This window comes from Bos grunniens, chromosome 29, assembly GCF_055505025.1.
Source record: "Bos grunniens cultivar Pamir isolate PY7600 chromosome 29, Bosgru_T2T1.0, whole genome shotgun sequence".
In the NCBI taxonomy this organism is placed as follows: Eukaryota; Metazoa; Chordata; class Mammalia; order Artiodactyla; family Bovidae; genus Bos; species Bos grunniens.
The window spans coordinates 19,010,812-19,026,124 of record NC_141193.1 but is presented as its reverse complement, the minus strand read 5'-3'; the positions used below and the strand labels follow the sequence as shown (position 1 = coordinate 19,026,124).

Here is a 15,313-nt window from a genome sequence, read left to right as displayed (position 1 = left end):
ATTTATAGGGCACCTACTACAAGCAAAGCATACACTGTGCTGGGTATTCCTAGCCCTCAGGGACCCTCTAAATCTGGGGAGGAGCAATGGAGACAGTGAGGAAAAGACCACAAACAACTAATGCAAGATTGTTGAGGAAGAAGCAGAGGTTCATGGAGGCAGAGATCCCCAGAACCCTACTCAGGCCCGATTCGGAGATTCTACCATTTCTCATTTCTTTCCTTGGTAATTATCCCTAGGACTCACCCTCTTTCCTCCAGGAAAACTGCATTTATTAACCCCAGAAGGAACTGTGGGGTTCAGGTCGGACTGTCAGCAAATGGGGGGCTCCCCAAAGCCACTCAGTACAAGTAGCCAGGGCTATGACTCCAGGCTGTGACTCAAGGTGTTTGGTTTAGATAAAAACTATAATTAGCTGCCACAATTGCTGGTGGATGTGGGAGGGGGGATGGGAAGACTTAAATGTGAGTAGTTGTTTCTGGGTTCCTTTATTTCTGGCTCTTCTGATCTGGAGTCTGTGTTCAGCTAAATCCTTCAGTTTGCATATGCAAAGTAACCCCCTAGGTAGGCCTGAATAGCATCCCCTCCTGGGAAACTCAATCAGGGTCTTCCTGTGCCTTCTTCCTCCTCCTTCCCTTTCCAGTCCCAGCTTGCACACCATGCCATATCCACACCCTCTCGTGTCTTCAAGCAGTACCAGGGGGCTGGCCGGTCCCCTTCAGATCATAACCCACATCTCGGCCCCTCACACTCACCTGTGACCACAGGCAGGCAGAGGCAGGGGATTCAGACTCACTTCCTCAAATCTATCCTGCGCATGCCTCCAGGGGACTGTCTGAAGAGAAGCCTGCGGGGGCTGGCAGAGCAAGGCCAAGCCTGAGCCCAGACCTAGCTATTGCAGTGCCCGGTTTATAGAAAGATAGCTTGTCCTCCCTTTATGTGTTTGCCCTCCTTTTCTTTTTTTTTCTCTTCTTGCTCTCTTTCTGACTGAGTTGCCTCAGCGCTGGTGGTTTCAAAACTAGCAGCTGCAAACTTATGAAGGAAAAAAAAAAAAAAAAAACCAAACCACAAAAACCCGTCTTGTGAAAACCGTGTGTGCCAGTCTAAAAGCGGCAGGCCGTGCGGGAGGAGAGCCTGCTCACGTGTTAGCTGCCAGGGTATGGGGATCACGACTGGGTCTGCACTGAGGCAGGACTTGCAGCATGGCCCGGGCCTGGGGGTGTGGGGGACAAGGCAGGAGAGAAGGAGGGTGGACTCCACGCAGGCTGGGAGCCTGTCAGGAATGACTGTCTGCCTTGGAGGAGATGTTTGAAACAGTCTGGCTTCCCAGATGCAAATCACACCCGCTGTCACCACCACATCACTGGCGTCTTCCTCCCGAAAACCCAAGGTCTGACCTCTATCCTGGGTCCACTCGGGAGCTGGGGAAGCACCTGTACCTGCATCCTGAGTCCCCTTGTCCCCAGCTAACACCCACTCACACTCACCAGTGTGTTCACACCTTTTGGGACCTCCCCTAACCCAGCCTCAAACTCTGACTCCGTTGCTAGTTTCAGCCTGCCACTCAAGGTAAGAAGTAGGAAGGACCTGACAGGAGATCCTCAGACGTTCTTGGAGGAAACTGAGTCCTGGTCTGGCCCAGGTTTGAAAAAAGAAGTCCTCAGAAGTTTCAGGCTGGACAGGAGAGCTCCTTGAGTGACCTCAACAGGCCTGGGCTACTTCTCCTGCCCAAACTCTACATGACTATCCCCTTTGACCAGAACACAGAGGATGCTCAGGTCATTCGGCCAGATCATTGGGAGATCTGTGGATGGCCAGGCAGGCCACTCATAGACCTACAGACAGAGAGCACGGAGGCCACCCCAGGAGGCCCTCGTGGAGCACACCCGTTGCCAAACCCTGTGGGGAAAGACAAAAGGGGGGACAAGACACAGCTCAATGCACAAGAGCCCAGTGGACTCCGGTTGTGAAAGCAAGGCAGAGGAATCTAGGGTAAGTATGTCAGTATTTGAGAGGCAAGTTGGCGAAGTGATCAGCACTGGGTGGGGTTAATGACAGAAAGCTTCAAGGAGGAAGTAAGTTCTGAGTAGAGGTTGAAGGAGGGGAGGGACAACGGCTGGGCCAGAGGAGGGGGAAGAGGAAGTGTGTCCTGTGGGGGGAGGGGCTGGCCTTTGGGAAGGGTGAATGTGCTCTCCTGCTGGCCCTGGGAGCTGGCCACTTAGAGTTGGACCACTTGGTGGTCCCACTTAGAGTTGATATCATTTGGGTATATATATATATATATTTTTTTTTGATGTGGACCATTCTTGAAGTCTGTTGCGTCTGTTACAGTATTGCTTGTGTTTTACGTTTTGGTTTTTTGGCCACAAGTCATATGGGATCTTGGTTTCCCAGGTGGCTCAGTGGTGAAGAATCCACCTACCGGTGCAGGAGACTCAGGACATGTGGGTTCGATCCCTGAGCGGGCTATAGGATTGCAAAAGTCGGATACAGCTGAGTGACTAAGTACGTATGCATAAGGGGTATCTTAGCTCCCCAACCAGGGAATGAACCTGCACCCCCTGCATTTGGAAGGCGAAATCTGAACCACTGGACCACCAGGGAAGTCCCATTTGGTTGTATTCTTAAGGAGGAAGAATAAGATTTATAACAGGCGTGCTGTGTAGTGGCAAAGATGTAGACTTGGGAAGAAGCACATTTTAGCATCAGACAGATCTGGGTTCACACCATAGCTCTGCTGCTGATAAGCTGGGGAACCTCCCAAGCTTCACCTTCCTGAACTATAAAATGAGGAAATTGGCAACAATGAAATGAGATGAAATAACTTACACAAAGTGCTTTGTTCTGTACTTGGCCAAGAGCAGCTCCTAAATCGATAGTGGTCAGTACTATATATTTTATAGCTTACAGTTTAGCAAGGCAGCCACCGAAAACTGTTTAAGGTCCCTAGAGTGTCAGGCTTTCAGATTCTTGACGTCGGGTCTCAGCAGGTCAGGCCTGTGTCATCCTTTTAGTGGGATGAAGTCAGCCAAGCTTTGAGTGCTGGGTCCACTGCAGTGGTCGTGGACAGGGCTGACCCATCAGCTTCGAACATTGGCCTGCTGCAGCCAGAGGCCTCGAGGCATGGGTTCAAGTCCCGTCTGATTGAGAAGTAGGCACACCCACCCACCTGCACGCATGCTCAGTCGCATTTGACTCTGCAACTCCATGGATTGTAGCCCACCAGGCTCCCCTGTCCATGGGATTTCCCAGGCAAGAATACTGGAGTGGGTTATCATTTCCTTCTCTAAGGGTGTTCCCGACCCAGGGGTCAAACCCACATCTCCTGCGTCTCCTGCATTGGCAGGCAGATTCTTTACCCCTGAGCCACCTTGGAAGCCTTTCTAACTGTTTAACAACCAGCTCTCTGATGTACGTAACCTGTTTCCCTGGTATAAACACTGCCACAGTGGCCAACTGGAAGCTGCCAGTGATACTGAACCTGAATCTGGGGCTGGGAAAAGGCATGCGCCGTGAGGTCTCCCCTCGTAACCCTGGACCAGCGTCTGCTGCCTCCCGCGGCTCCGTCCAGACGTGGGGAAGGACGCCTGTCCTCCGGGCCAGCCTGGTTTTGCTTCTTGTTTGTTTGTTGAGGGTGAGCGTTAAAGGAAGAGAGCATCCCTGCCGTCTCCTCCATCCTCCCCTGGGTAGAAGTAAAGATTCCCTCCCAGGACCCACTTCCCCTTGGGCCACTTCCATCCTGACTAGCAAGTTCACTTTGCTCACAAGCCGAAACAGGACAAAACAAACTGAGGGCTCTCTCCAGCTCTGCTTTAAGAAAGACCAGCAGGTGCAGCCTCCAGTTCTACCACCCTCGTTCTGGGAGCTGCGGTCCTTCCGAGGTGGAGTGGCCACCCCTGGAGCAGATGAGGCTTCACGTCCTTTGGGAAGTGGCTGCACCATCTGCCTTCTTCCTCTGAATTATCCAGCAGCATCCAGCACAGGCTTATGGAGCTGCAGGAGATCTTAGGGATGGTCTGGGTGCCCACTGACTGCCGTGAGTGTCGGACGGGGGTGAGCCCCTCAGATGGGGCAGGTCTGCACACCCCGCTCCCTTTCTGGCCTGTGCTGATGTGCACACATTTTCCTCAACCATTTCTTCCTCATTCCTGTGGTCCCTGCGGGTGTGAACTCCCTCGGGCAAGCCTTCTTTTCTTTGTGTGTTCCCCACAGGCACCCAGCACAGGGCTGGGCAAACCGCTGGACTAACTGATGAATAGATCTGCTCCTATTTGCAATGAAGGAACTGACAGGAGTGGTGGGAAAAGGAAAAAAATCGGGGCACCTCCCCTGGCAAATTCCATCTTTGGATGCCCTCCTTCAGTTACAAGAAATATTAATATCTTGTTTCTACTCCCTGTTTACCCCAGTGGGCAACTTCACCTGGATATCAGGTGGGTCTGTACCACCTACACCATGCTGAGGGATACAGCATGCCATGTAAAACCAACCACAGTCAGTGAGCTCCCTAGCTGGGGAGTGGGCTGAGGGGAAAACCCACGACTCCCCAAACCTCTGTTCCAACCACCAGAGCCACGCCTTCTGCCTGCGGCTCTCTCATTCCTCGAGGTGACCCACGCTGGGCTCCACGGTGACGCTGAGCTGCTGGTGCCTGTCTAGGTCTATAAGGAGCTGGCTGGACTCCTGGGGGAAGCCTAGTGCACTAGAGATGGGCCGCGGTGGCGCTTCTGCAGCGAGCACCTGCCTTCCCCCAGGCCCCTCGCCCTGTGACCTGGTGTGGATGGGGACACAAAGGGTACCTGACCGGGCTCTGCCCAGAGGCCTTATTAGGCTCTGAGTTTAGAAGAAAAGAGGGAGGGGGAGGGGTTAATAGAGTGACAGGAAGTGAGCTTATTATATTTATAAACAATGAGCCCATGTTCACATTTCAGGTGTCCTGATTCATCTCGCAGGTGGGAGGGAGGAACTGCTGGCAACCTTTCGCTCGGGGCTCCGGGTTTTGGAACAGGATTTCCTCTGCAAGTTGTCGAAGATCAGATAAAAGTCTTAATCTCAGGCACACACAGCCGCAGGCCTTGGGCCCTGCCACCGTGTGCTCGACTTTCAGTAATGAGACTGAACAATGGTTCGGGCCATGGGACAATTAAAGAGGTGGGAAGAGAAATGGGTGAGGTTGGAGGGATGCAGGGCTTCCCGTGGGAGATGCGGGCCCGCTAAGCAGGAACACTGGCTGCGGTCCAAGCAAGGTCTCTTTTACACCCTTGGCCTCCTTGTACCAAAGAGAAAGTATACAAAAGAGAAACACATCCCTACCGCCTGTTTTTAAAGGATGGAAACGAGAGGCAGTCACTTCTGCTTCTCAAGCTGGTTTCTTCTGAACTGGCTGGGGAGCATGCCCCAAAATTAGCTGGGAGGGCTGGGATGTGAGGACAACTTGTAAACTTGTAAACAACTTGTAACAACTTGTAAGCATTCTCCAGAATGCTTGCACTCAAAGGATGCCTCCCACTTTTTTCCCCCAAAATGCATCTTTAACTTCAGCATCTTCTCAGAGCAGGCAGAATCAAGATGTTCAGGGGTCCCTTTATGGAGCGGCACGCTGCTCAGGAACCCTCTGCTCTACTGACCTCCAAGCTATTCTCATCTTCCAACACAGAGTTCATTCGTGTTGGCCAAGCCAACTAAGTCAGTTTTAGATATAAGGGGTCATAGAAACCTTGATGATCTTGGAATCAGGGTCTGTATTCCGCAGGATTCTTCCTGCTCAGAAGTCCCTCTTTTGATACTTACTCTCACCATCTCCATTCTGCCTGCCGTGCATGTCTTTGGTTGTGTGGGAACTGTGCTGAAAACTTCACCCATCCTCGTTCATCTAATCCTCACCACCTCATGATCCCCATCTTACAGATGAAAACCCAGGTCTCAGAAATGTCTCCTAACTTGCCCAAGGTCTGCCAGTGCACACATTAGACCAAAGTACTTCCGTTCTCACTTTGTGGAAACAGTATTTCAGTCGCTCCACTGTCCTAATGGGGTTTTCCTGGTGGCTCAGCAATCAAGGATTCGCCTGCCAATGCAGGAGACACGGGTTCGATCCCTGGGTTTCGAAGATCCCTGAAGGAGGAAATGGCAACCCACTCCAGTATTCTTGCCTGGAGAATCCCATGGACAGAGGAGCCTGGCAGGCTACAGCCCATGGGATGGCAAAAGAGTCAGATACCACTTAGCGGCTGAGCACAAGCACGCGCATGCACATACACACACATACATTGTCCTAACACTCATCCGGTGTTCATTCAGCGGAGAGAGGAGTGTGGTAAAGGGCAGACCACTACTACTAAAGCCATGGCCCAATTCAAGAATGTACTAGGGAAGGGAAGTCGCTCAGTCGTGTCCGACTCTTAGCAACCCCACGGACTACAGCCTAGAATGTACTAGAAGGCTGATAAATAAGCTGGCCTTCCCAGGAAGCCACTTCCAAAGTGATGAAGAAGGGCTCTTCTCAGAGGAGAGACCCAGGGTGAGAGGCCTTTCTCCTTCCCTTTGGCCACTCCCGTGTGAGGACAGGGGTGACTCCCTGAGTCTTGACACCACTGCTGCCCTGTTGACTCTGCCTCTGATAGAGTTCAGGGGGACTAGACCAAGCCTGTGTGATGAATACACCACGAAGTGGGGCGGGTGGGGAGTGTGCTTAGTTATTTGCCAGGAGGATGCAGTGGGGAGTGAGGGGAAGTAAAGCCTAATTAGTGAGTTTCAATTTACGGAATCAATGATTTTCCCAGATGGGCTGTATTTAGAGGCTCCTGGAAATCCTGCATTTTTCTACCCCTGGTTCCCATCCTTTCCAAGCCTCGGCTGAATGGATCCGGAAATCCCTTGGGAAAGAAAATGCATGGGTCTGTTCACCTTGAAAATGAAGAAACCAAAGAGGCAAAAGGTCCCTCTTCCTTCTCAGGTGGACTGATTAGTTTTACAAGCACCTGGGAGACCCCGAGGAAAACGCAAATGCCAAGTCGTCTCCCGGTGAAAAAGCACGTAATAATCTGTGCAAAACAGCACCTCTGGATAAACACAATGTGGCTATATATATATATATACCGTGGTCGTTTCCTGTTGCTCTGCAGCTTGTACAGCGAAGGTGGGGTGAGGCTGCGGCCATAAGCCGCATGGTGACATGTACATTAGCCGTGCCCTCTGCTTCCTGTGCTGCTGATCGCCCTAAGGGGACCAGCTTGGCACTGCTCAGAGCTGCCCACAGGCAGAGAGCCCCTGAGGTCTGACCTGGGGTGTCTGTCTGTGTCTGTGAGGTGCACTCCCATTCTCCCTGGGTACCGGCTGCCTCTGTGCAGAGAGATGTCAGTGCACAAAGCACCAAAGAGCCAGCAGCCGGCATGCATGTCTAACGGTCTGCTTGTGTAACTTCTGCACCACGGAACCAGAGGTCTGGGAAGAAAGGGTGGTAACAGATGAGCGGCCCTTGTTCCGTTAAAGGGGCAGCTTCAGTAAAATAAAAAAAACCCTTAGTGAGGTTGTATTAAAAATCATTTTGGTGAAACCTAGGGCTCACAGCCCATGTGCTAGAAACCCACAATGCCAGGAACAGCAACCATGATTGGACTCTGAGAGTGGCCTCTCATCTTAGGATTTCAAAATGCTTGAGTAGACATCTCCCAGTGTAATTTTGGATTTGCAGACCAGAGTCCCACTTTACTAAGCAGTGAAATGTAGGCACCAAAAATGCAGAGATTGGCCCCACACCTAGAGCAAGTCAGGAGAAGAGACTGGAGTAAAATTCACCAGGACTCACAGTTTTCCATCTGCTAAGCCAGGGATCGCCACCCCATTCCCAGGTGCTGCCCCTCTCCTCTTGTGGGAGGTCCAGGATGGAAACTGGCATTTTTCAAAAGTGTCATTTTTTAAGTTTGGCATTTTAAAAATTTTCAGGAAATTCTGTTGTGCAGACAGAATCACCATGGGTCTTAATCACTTGGCCTGACATGTTCTACATGAATTGTTAAACTAGAATGCTGTAATTTATCAAGGCAGTAAGCAAATATTGAGTGTATACTGTCTGTGGGCTTGATGCTGAGTCTTGGATACAGAAGTGAACAGATTAGACCAATGATTCTGCTTTAAAGAGTTTTCTAGTGGAGGAGACACTATCCCAGTTTTGAACAGATAAAGTTCAGTTTTGCACATGTATTTCTAAATATGGTTTGTGTGATGACGACAGGGTGGAGAGAATAACTCAAGGCTGGATGTAAGTTAGTCTGAAGATTCAAAGCAAGACCCTCTGAAGATAGGATATTTATACGTAAATGACAAAGATGGAAAGAAGGACCGTGCATCCCCAGTCTTTCAACACAAAACCAAAGCCAGTTATGATTCTAAGAAGCAACTAGTTACCACAAAAAGAAGAAAAGGGTTGGGGGTGGATTGCTGTCTTGAGCTTAAGAGCATTTATCTCTATTGAGGGAACCATGGCTCCTCCTCCCAGTGGTGGAGGTGGTTTATGGCAGGACAAAAGGGAAAAAAATGAAACGCAGGGACATAGGGTCCACTGGTAACTCATGATGAAGGTTCTCTTAGGGCACTGATTGCTTCCAGAGTGAGTCTGGGGGACGTTCACAGGTGCTTTATGCAAACAGGAATCTGATCAAATTAGTGTGGGAAGCACTGGCTTATGCACATATCCAGAGGCCCATGTCTCAGGACTTAATCAGATAACCTTACACATGCTGACATAGGTCGTGAATCTCTAAGGGGAGGAGAGGGCTGATACGGTCTGCCGTGTTTTCCAAAAATATGTCATGGTGGCACAGTTTTTCCATGAGCACCTAACCAGGTTCTGAAATATGATTCTGCCTAAGACCCTCTTGGGGAGAATAACAGATGGTGAAACCAAGAATCTGGTTCTCTCCATCTAGAATGGTCTTCACTAGCTTCCTTTTTAACCAACACCTCAAGAGATTTTGAGGCAGCAAATCCAGGAACCATACTTCAAGAAAAACTAATAGGACTAGAATTCCACGGAGCATCTCCATATCTTTGCTCATTTCCATGACTGGCCTCCCTGGCTCTTCTGTGTTCTTTTAAACCTGGTTCATGCTGAGTGGACACAGCTAAGTTATTGGGCCAGGATAGACTTTTTACAAAATCATTTATTTATTTATTTGGCTGTGCTGAATCTTAGTTGAGGCCTGTGGGATCTAGTTCCCCAACCAGGGATCAAACGCATGCTCCCTGCATTGGGAGTACGGGGTCTTAGCCACTAGAGCACCAGGGAAGTCCCAGCATAGACTTTTTTGAAAGTAATAATAATAATAAGTAAAATGAGTTACAGACAGCAATTTCACCCTTGGTCTAGAATCTGCTGGGCGTCCTGTGTGGGGTTACAAAGGCCACCCTGGTCATTTGGACTCAGGTTGGCAGGAGCATCACGTGTGGTATGAGATGCTGTGCGTCAAAAATTCCTGAAGCTGTGCAAATACTGGGTCCATCAGAAGTTTTCTTCTGCAGCATATACCCACCTGCCTTTGTCTGATTAGCTCCATCTCTTTAGCTACCTCCCTTGCTTTCCAAGAAACACGGGTACTCAGAAAGACCCTTCTGGATGCATTCATATGCACAGAAGTTTGTGTCTTTTATTCTCTCCCTTCTGTCCTGGCCACCAGAAGGAAACAGGCTGGAGAAATGGGCTCTTTGCAGAGGGTGTGGAATCCCCTGGCCCCTTCTATCTGGGTTGCATTCAGCATCCAGAGGAGGGGGGAGGACCAAGCACGTGATCAGACAAGGTTTGTTGCTAAGAGGCAAGGTTCAGATTACTCACCTGGGTCCCAGTAACTCCCCACCCCCACCCACCAGAGCTCCAAGTACTCCACGGCTGCAGATAGAAAACTCGTTTGGTGTTACACTCCGAAAGCATTCCAAAGACCAATGTGCCAGTGATCTGAGTTGGTTAAAAGATAGCCTGGAGATGGGAAGAGGAGATGCAGAAAGAAGCATGTGAGAAAAATCGTGTTTTCCTGCACATTTAATAGCCCTGCCTTGTCCTTCTCAGAGCAAGCAGCTGAAAAAATTTAGAGAAATCTGTACTTGTGTGTGGTTTCTCAGGTTGGTGCAGTGGTAAAGAATCCGCCTGCCAATACAGGAGACTCAGGTTCGATCCCTGGGTTGGGAAGATCCCCTGGAGGAAAGAAGGGCAACCCACTGCAGTATTCTTGCCTGGAGAATCCCAAGGACAGAGGAGCCTGGCAGGCTGCAGTCCATGGGGTCACAAAGAGTCAGACACGACTGAGCACACACACATATAAAACTTTTGTGTGAGGCAGGTCTAAAGATGAGTTTTGTGTGAGAACACAGACAAAGAACCAGGTTAAAAGTTGAGGATGGTTGTGACTGAAACCACGGTGAGAGAAGTACCTTTCCTTCAAGATGACTGCATACTGACTGCTTGTCTTTCTGACTCACACATTCTGCATCTTAGTGTGTTTTGCTTGGTTTGCACTAATCCTTTGGCTGGTGGTCATTTGCTCTTGGAGGCCAGTTTCGCTTCCTGGTTTTGCGAAAATGGCAGTGTGGCCAGTCGCTCGGGCACACTGTATCAGTGCGGGAAGTGTGCAGTTTTAAAATGTCAAAGCCAGCAGCCTCCTGTCCGGTGCCTGCCATCAATCAGCAATGTCTCTGGACCCCCAAGGAGCCTGCTGCCAGTTAAAACGGTAGCGCACAGACAAAGATCTTGCCTCAAGACTGCCTACTATCTAACCGAGGGCATGATCAAAAGGGAGAGAAAGATGGGATCAACAGAAAAAGTAAATGCACTCACTGCTACAGTGTTTTAGGGCAAAGCGTGAGTCAGAGAAAGGGCTGCCCATGGGGAGGGCAGGGTGTCTGGGGTCCAGAACATGGGTTCACATTTTTTTCACTGATGGGCTGTGTGACCAGAAATGAGGTCTGAGCCTTCCTGTATCTCCCTTTCTTCGTCAACAAAATGAGGAGGTGGGTGATAATATTACCTACCTGTTCAATTTATTCTGGTGATTAAACAAGGTTATAGGTGTGGGAAGCTTCCCAGGTGGCTTAGTGGTAAAGAATTCACCTACCAATGTAGGAGACGCAGGTTGGATCCCTGGGTCAGGAAGATTAACCTGGAGAAGGAAATGGCAACCCTCTCTAGTATTATTTCCTGGGAAATCCCATGGACAGAGGAGCCAGGTGGGCTACAGTCCATGGGGTCATAAAGAGTCAGACACAACTTAGGGACTAAATAGCAATAAATAGGTATGGGAGGGCTTCCATTAAGATAAATGCCTTACACTATAAAATTGTCTAAAAGTTCAGTTATTATTATTGCTACAATAACAGCATGGAGAGCAATCAGTCTAGAACATGCATCATCAGCCATTTCCCCTAAAAAGCGAGAGAGGAGTAGAGACTGAGCTGAGTATAGGGATTAAACCAGCCCAGTACTCTGTTCTGGCCCCGTCATTCTTTGCTCGGAATTTCTGTATCACTACTGAAAGCTAATCATGGTTACCAGTTGTACTGAAAGATTTAAGATGAACTTATCACATCTAAGATTTGAAGAAATCCAAGAAAAGCCTGTACTTCCTAAGTTATCACTTGGTTTTAATTTTACGGAGCTACCTTCAATTTAGGAGAATTTTGTGACTGTGCAGTTGGTGTAAATTCCATAGAGATCCATTTGATGACTAAAAAATGATCATAGTAATTATGAGTATTATTAAATATCTAGATAAGAGAGGCAAATATAAGGTGTCCTTATGACATCTATGTGATTGTCATTTCCTAGGTAGCTAGATGGGTTTCTTTGGTATCTCAGTGGTAAAGAATCTACCTGCCAATGCAGGAGACACGGGCTTGACCCCTGCATGGGCAAGATCCCCTGGAGGAGGGCGTGACAACCCACTCCAGTATTCTTGCCTGGAGAATCCCCATGGACAGAGGAGCCTGGTGGGCTACATTCAGTGGGGTCAAAAAGAGTCCGACACAACTGAAGTGGCTTAGCACAGAGCACACAGGTAGCTAGATGAACCAGGAGACTGTATTTGGCTATGGTTGGAGAATTAATTGTGAAATGCTAATGAATTTCGTAGGCTTTTGTGAGTCTTCTCCTCCCTTATATGCTAGGTCCTGTTGGAAATTCATATGATTCCCACAAACAGAAAATAATACTGAGAATAATTTTTTTTTAAATTTTCCTTTAAGGATCTCATGTGCTGGTCTGAGAAATTGTTTAATCCCACTTTAAAGGGAGGACCTTGGGAGGAATAAGACAAAGACCAGTTGAAAGAAGCAGCTAGAATTAGGGACTGGTTGATCCTGAAGATTCCTGATACTAAAATCTCCATTTGGTATCAGAGGCCAAATGTCAGTTCCTCATACATCTCCAAGGCAGCCATCTATCTGCTTACGCATTGAGACTGCATTAAGACTGAGACTTTTCTCCTTCAATCCTTCACCCAACCCCACTAAACAGGAAATGCAAACCACTTGAGCTGAACAAGCAACTGCCCCTCTGGGCCCCACCCCCACCCCACCCAGCATAAGTACTTTGTTCTCTGCTTTCCATTCATTTTGATGAGCTATGTACATTCATTTCATAGATGCAGGGCAATCAGTTAGAAGTTGTTAGAAAAAAGAAGACTGGGTCATAATTCTTACCCTCAGATATCTTGCCTTCAGGAAACTTCCAACCAAAGAGGTCCTGTGAATTGATAAGCTACAGCTTTTGATGGTGATATTAGCAGCTCTTGATATTTAGAAATTTTGGGGGCACGTACTTGTAGGGGGCACATCACATTTAAAGTTCTGATCGTTGACTTGATATCCTAAATTGGTTTGTCACTTGATTGACTTTGGAGAGGCAGGAACCTGGAGAGACTTCTTGAGACACATCCATTTCAGACACTCCCAAAACATGCCAGGTCCATATAAAAATCTCATCTGAAGCTACCTCATCTAAAACCAGAAGCCTATGGCTAATCGTCCACCAGTAAACTGTTTACTGACTTTCTGGGGCAAATGTTCAGCAAATACTATATGATCAAAAGACAGCTAGAAAGAATGTTTTGCTTTTTTAAAAAATTCTAGATGAGACAGATGATTGCCTATGTGCATTCTTTCTTCTGTAACACTATTTGCATACATTAAATATTTATAGCTCAATTTTTAGTAGTTTTCCAAATGCATTGTAATTTGTGGGTATCTGAGTGTGTGCAGGTGTGTGTGCGGGGGACAGTGAAAAAGACAAGGGCTTCTCGTCGTTGGGGGTAGAACCTGACTCAGCACCCCAGACCAGTCCAGCCCAGTCTGAGTTCCAAAGGATGATACGAACCAGATGAGTCCCTGTCCAAGCCCCAAACAAACATGTTCTAAAGGACCCGTCAGTGTAAAGAACATGGGCATCTGCACTCTCGGTGCACACTTAATTCATTAAATAGATGAGGACTTCTGAAAACCCTTAACTGAATTTGTTGAATCTAGCCAGTTTCTTAGTGATGATGGTATGGGCTCTCGATGGGAGCAGAATATAGAGACAGAGGGAAGGAAAGAGCCCAGGGCCAGCACAGCTCTGTCCCCACATCTGTAGAGGGAGGGGACCCTCTGATCACCTCCCAGCATTATCCTCAGGTCTGCCTGAACTGGGGCTTCCCCGGTGGCTCAGTGGTAAAGAATCTGCCTGAAATGTGGGAGGCATAGGAGACGCAGGTTCAGTTCCTGGGTCAGGAAGATCCCTTGAAGGAGGGCATGACAACCCACTCTAGTATTCTTGCCTGGAGAATCCCATGGACAGAGGAGCCTGGTGGGCTACAGTCAGTGGGGTTGCAAAGAGTCACACAAGACTGAAGCAACTTAGCACATGCACACATGTCTTAACTTGGAGCTGAAAAACCAGACTATGAAGCACAAAGTCAAGTATTCATGAGTGAGATTGGTAGGATAGACATAACCTGGGCCTATTTTGCATTTCTCCAGACTCCCACTATGCCGGCTCACTGGCCTTCTGCGCTGGGCTTCTTCCAGGGTCAGTGAACTTAAATTTTACTCAGTCCTACATGGGAATCTCATCCAGCACTCCGTCTCCAAACCATGAAGTCAACCACGAACAAGATCTTCCTTTTTTTACCCTTCTTTTCAGTTTGATTTTTAGTCAAATAAATAATACAAATACATTATTGGGGAAAAAAAAAGTCAAATAGAGATAAAGTCAGAGCCCCCTGACTCTGAGGTGAGACCACACCCAGTCTCACTTCCCATCCTAGAAGTGGCCATGGAGGGTTTATTGAGGGCGTAAGATAGATCGTTTGAATGATGCATCACTTTTTCCCGCAGGAAACTTTCTTTTTGGCTGAGTTCCAGTTACTTTTGCTGTAATGTGACTTGTGAGGCTTTTGTGGAGAGTTTACTTTCTATCCAAATGCAGATGGTCTACACTGTATGTCTAATGCTGAAGCCTTGGCAGTCAGGTGCAGAACTGCTTAATTGAAGTTTGCGTGGAAATAACTTATTATCTTTATGGAAGTAAATAGCCATCTGTAGTTCCTTAAGTAAAAGACATCAGCACCCTAGAACTTGGGAGCTGGGACGGGTGGCAAACTTCTACCATTGTGCTTCCCATCTTAGTCCTAGTAAGTCATCTCAGTATTTTACTCTAGTGTTGTTATTGTGGTTGTATAATTTTGTAAAAAAAAAAAACAACAACTTTTTATTTTGTATTGCAGTATAGCCAATTAACAGTTTTGTGATAGTTTCAGGTGAACAGCAAAGGGACTCAGCCAAACATATACATGTATCCATTCTCCACCAAACCCCTCTCCCATCCAGGCTGCCACATAACATTGAGCAGAGTTCCCTGTGAAATACAGTAGGTCCTTGTTGGTTATCCATTTCAAACATAGCAGTGTGTCCATGTCTACCCCAAACAATCCCTTCCCCCCCATCCCTCCCACCAGAAACCACAAGTCCGTTTCTCTGAGTCTGTGAGTCTCTTTCTGTTTTGTAAGTAAGTTTAACTGTATCACGTGGTTGTATAATTTTTAAGAGAATGTGCTCATGAGGAAGCCAGCATGCTCCATGCTACCCTCACTAGCTTCTACCTTCTTGCATTAGGTACTTTAAGAGAATGTGCTCATGAGGAAGCCAACATGCTCCATGCTACCCTCACTAGCTTCTACCTTCTTGCATTAGGTACCATTTTGACCCACTCCTTCATTTTATGAAAGGAGTTGTGGAAAATCAGAGGAGCGGTCTTTGCCTAAGACCACCATAGCTGAGCACTGATAGAGCAGAG

The 15,313-nt window shown here is 48.0% G+C and overlaps 1 protein-coding gene across 7 annotated transcripts in view; it reads left to right on the top strand.

Annotated features, from left to right (window-relative positions):
• Positions 1 to 15,313, top strand: part of FLI1 (Fli-1 proto-oncogene, ETS transcription factor) — a 132,831-nt gene that overhangs the window by 34,523 nt on the left and 82,995 nt on the right. Inside the window, exon 1 of one of the 7 annotated variants that reach the window (XM_086383668.1) lies at positions 1,549 to 1,992. The exons of the other annotated variants lie outside the window; for them this stretch is intronic. Within the exon in view, the coding sequence (XP_086239794.1) occupies positions 1,939 to 1,992 (54 nt within the window). The 5' untranslated portion in view covers positions 1,549 to 1,938. Of the gene's footprint in view, positions 1 to 1,548; positions 1,993 to 15,313 lie in introns of those variants that run through there. 7 annotated transcript variants of the gene reach the window in all.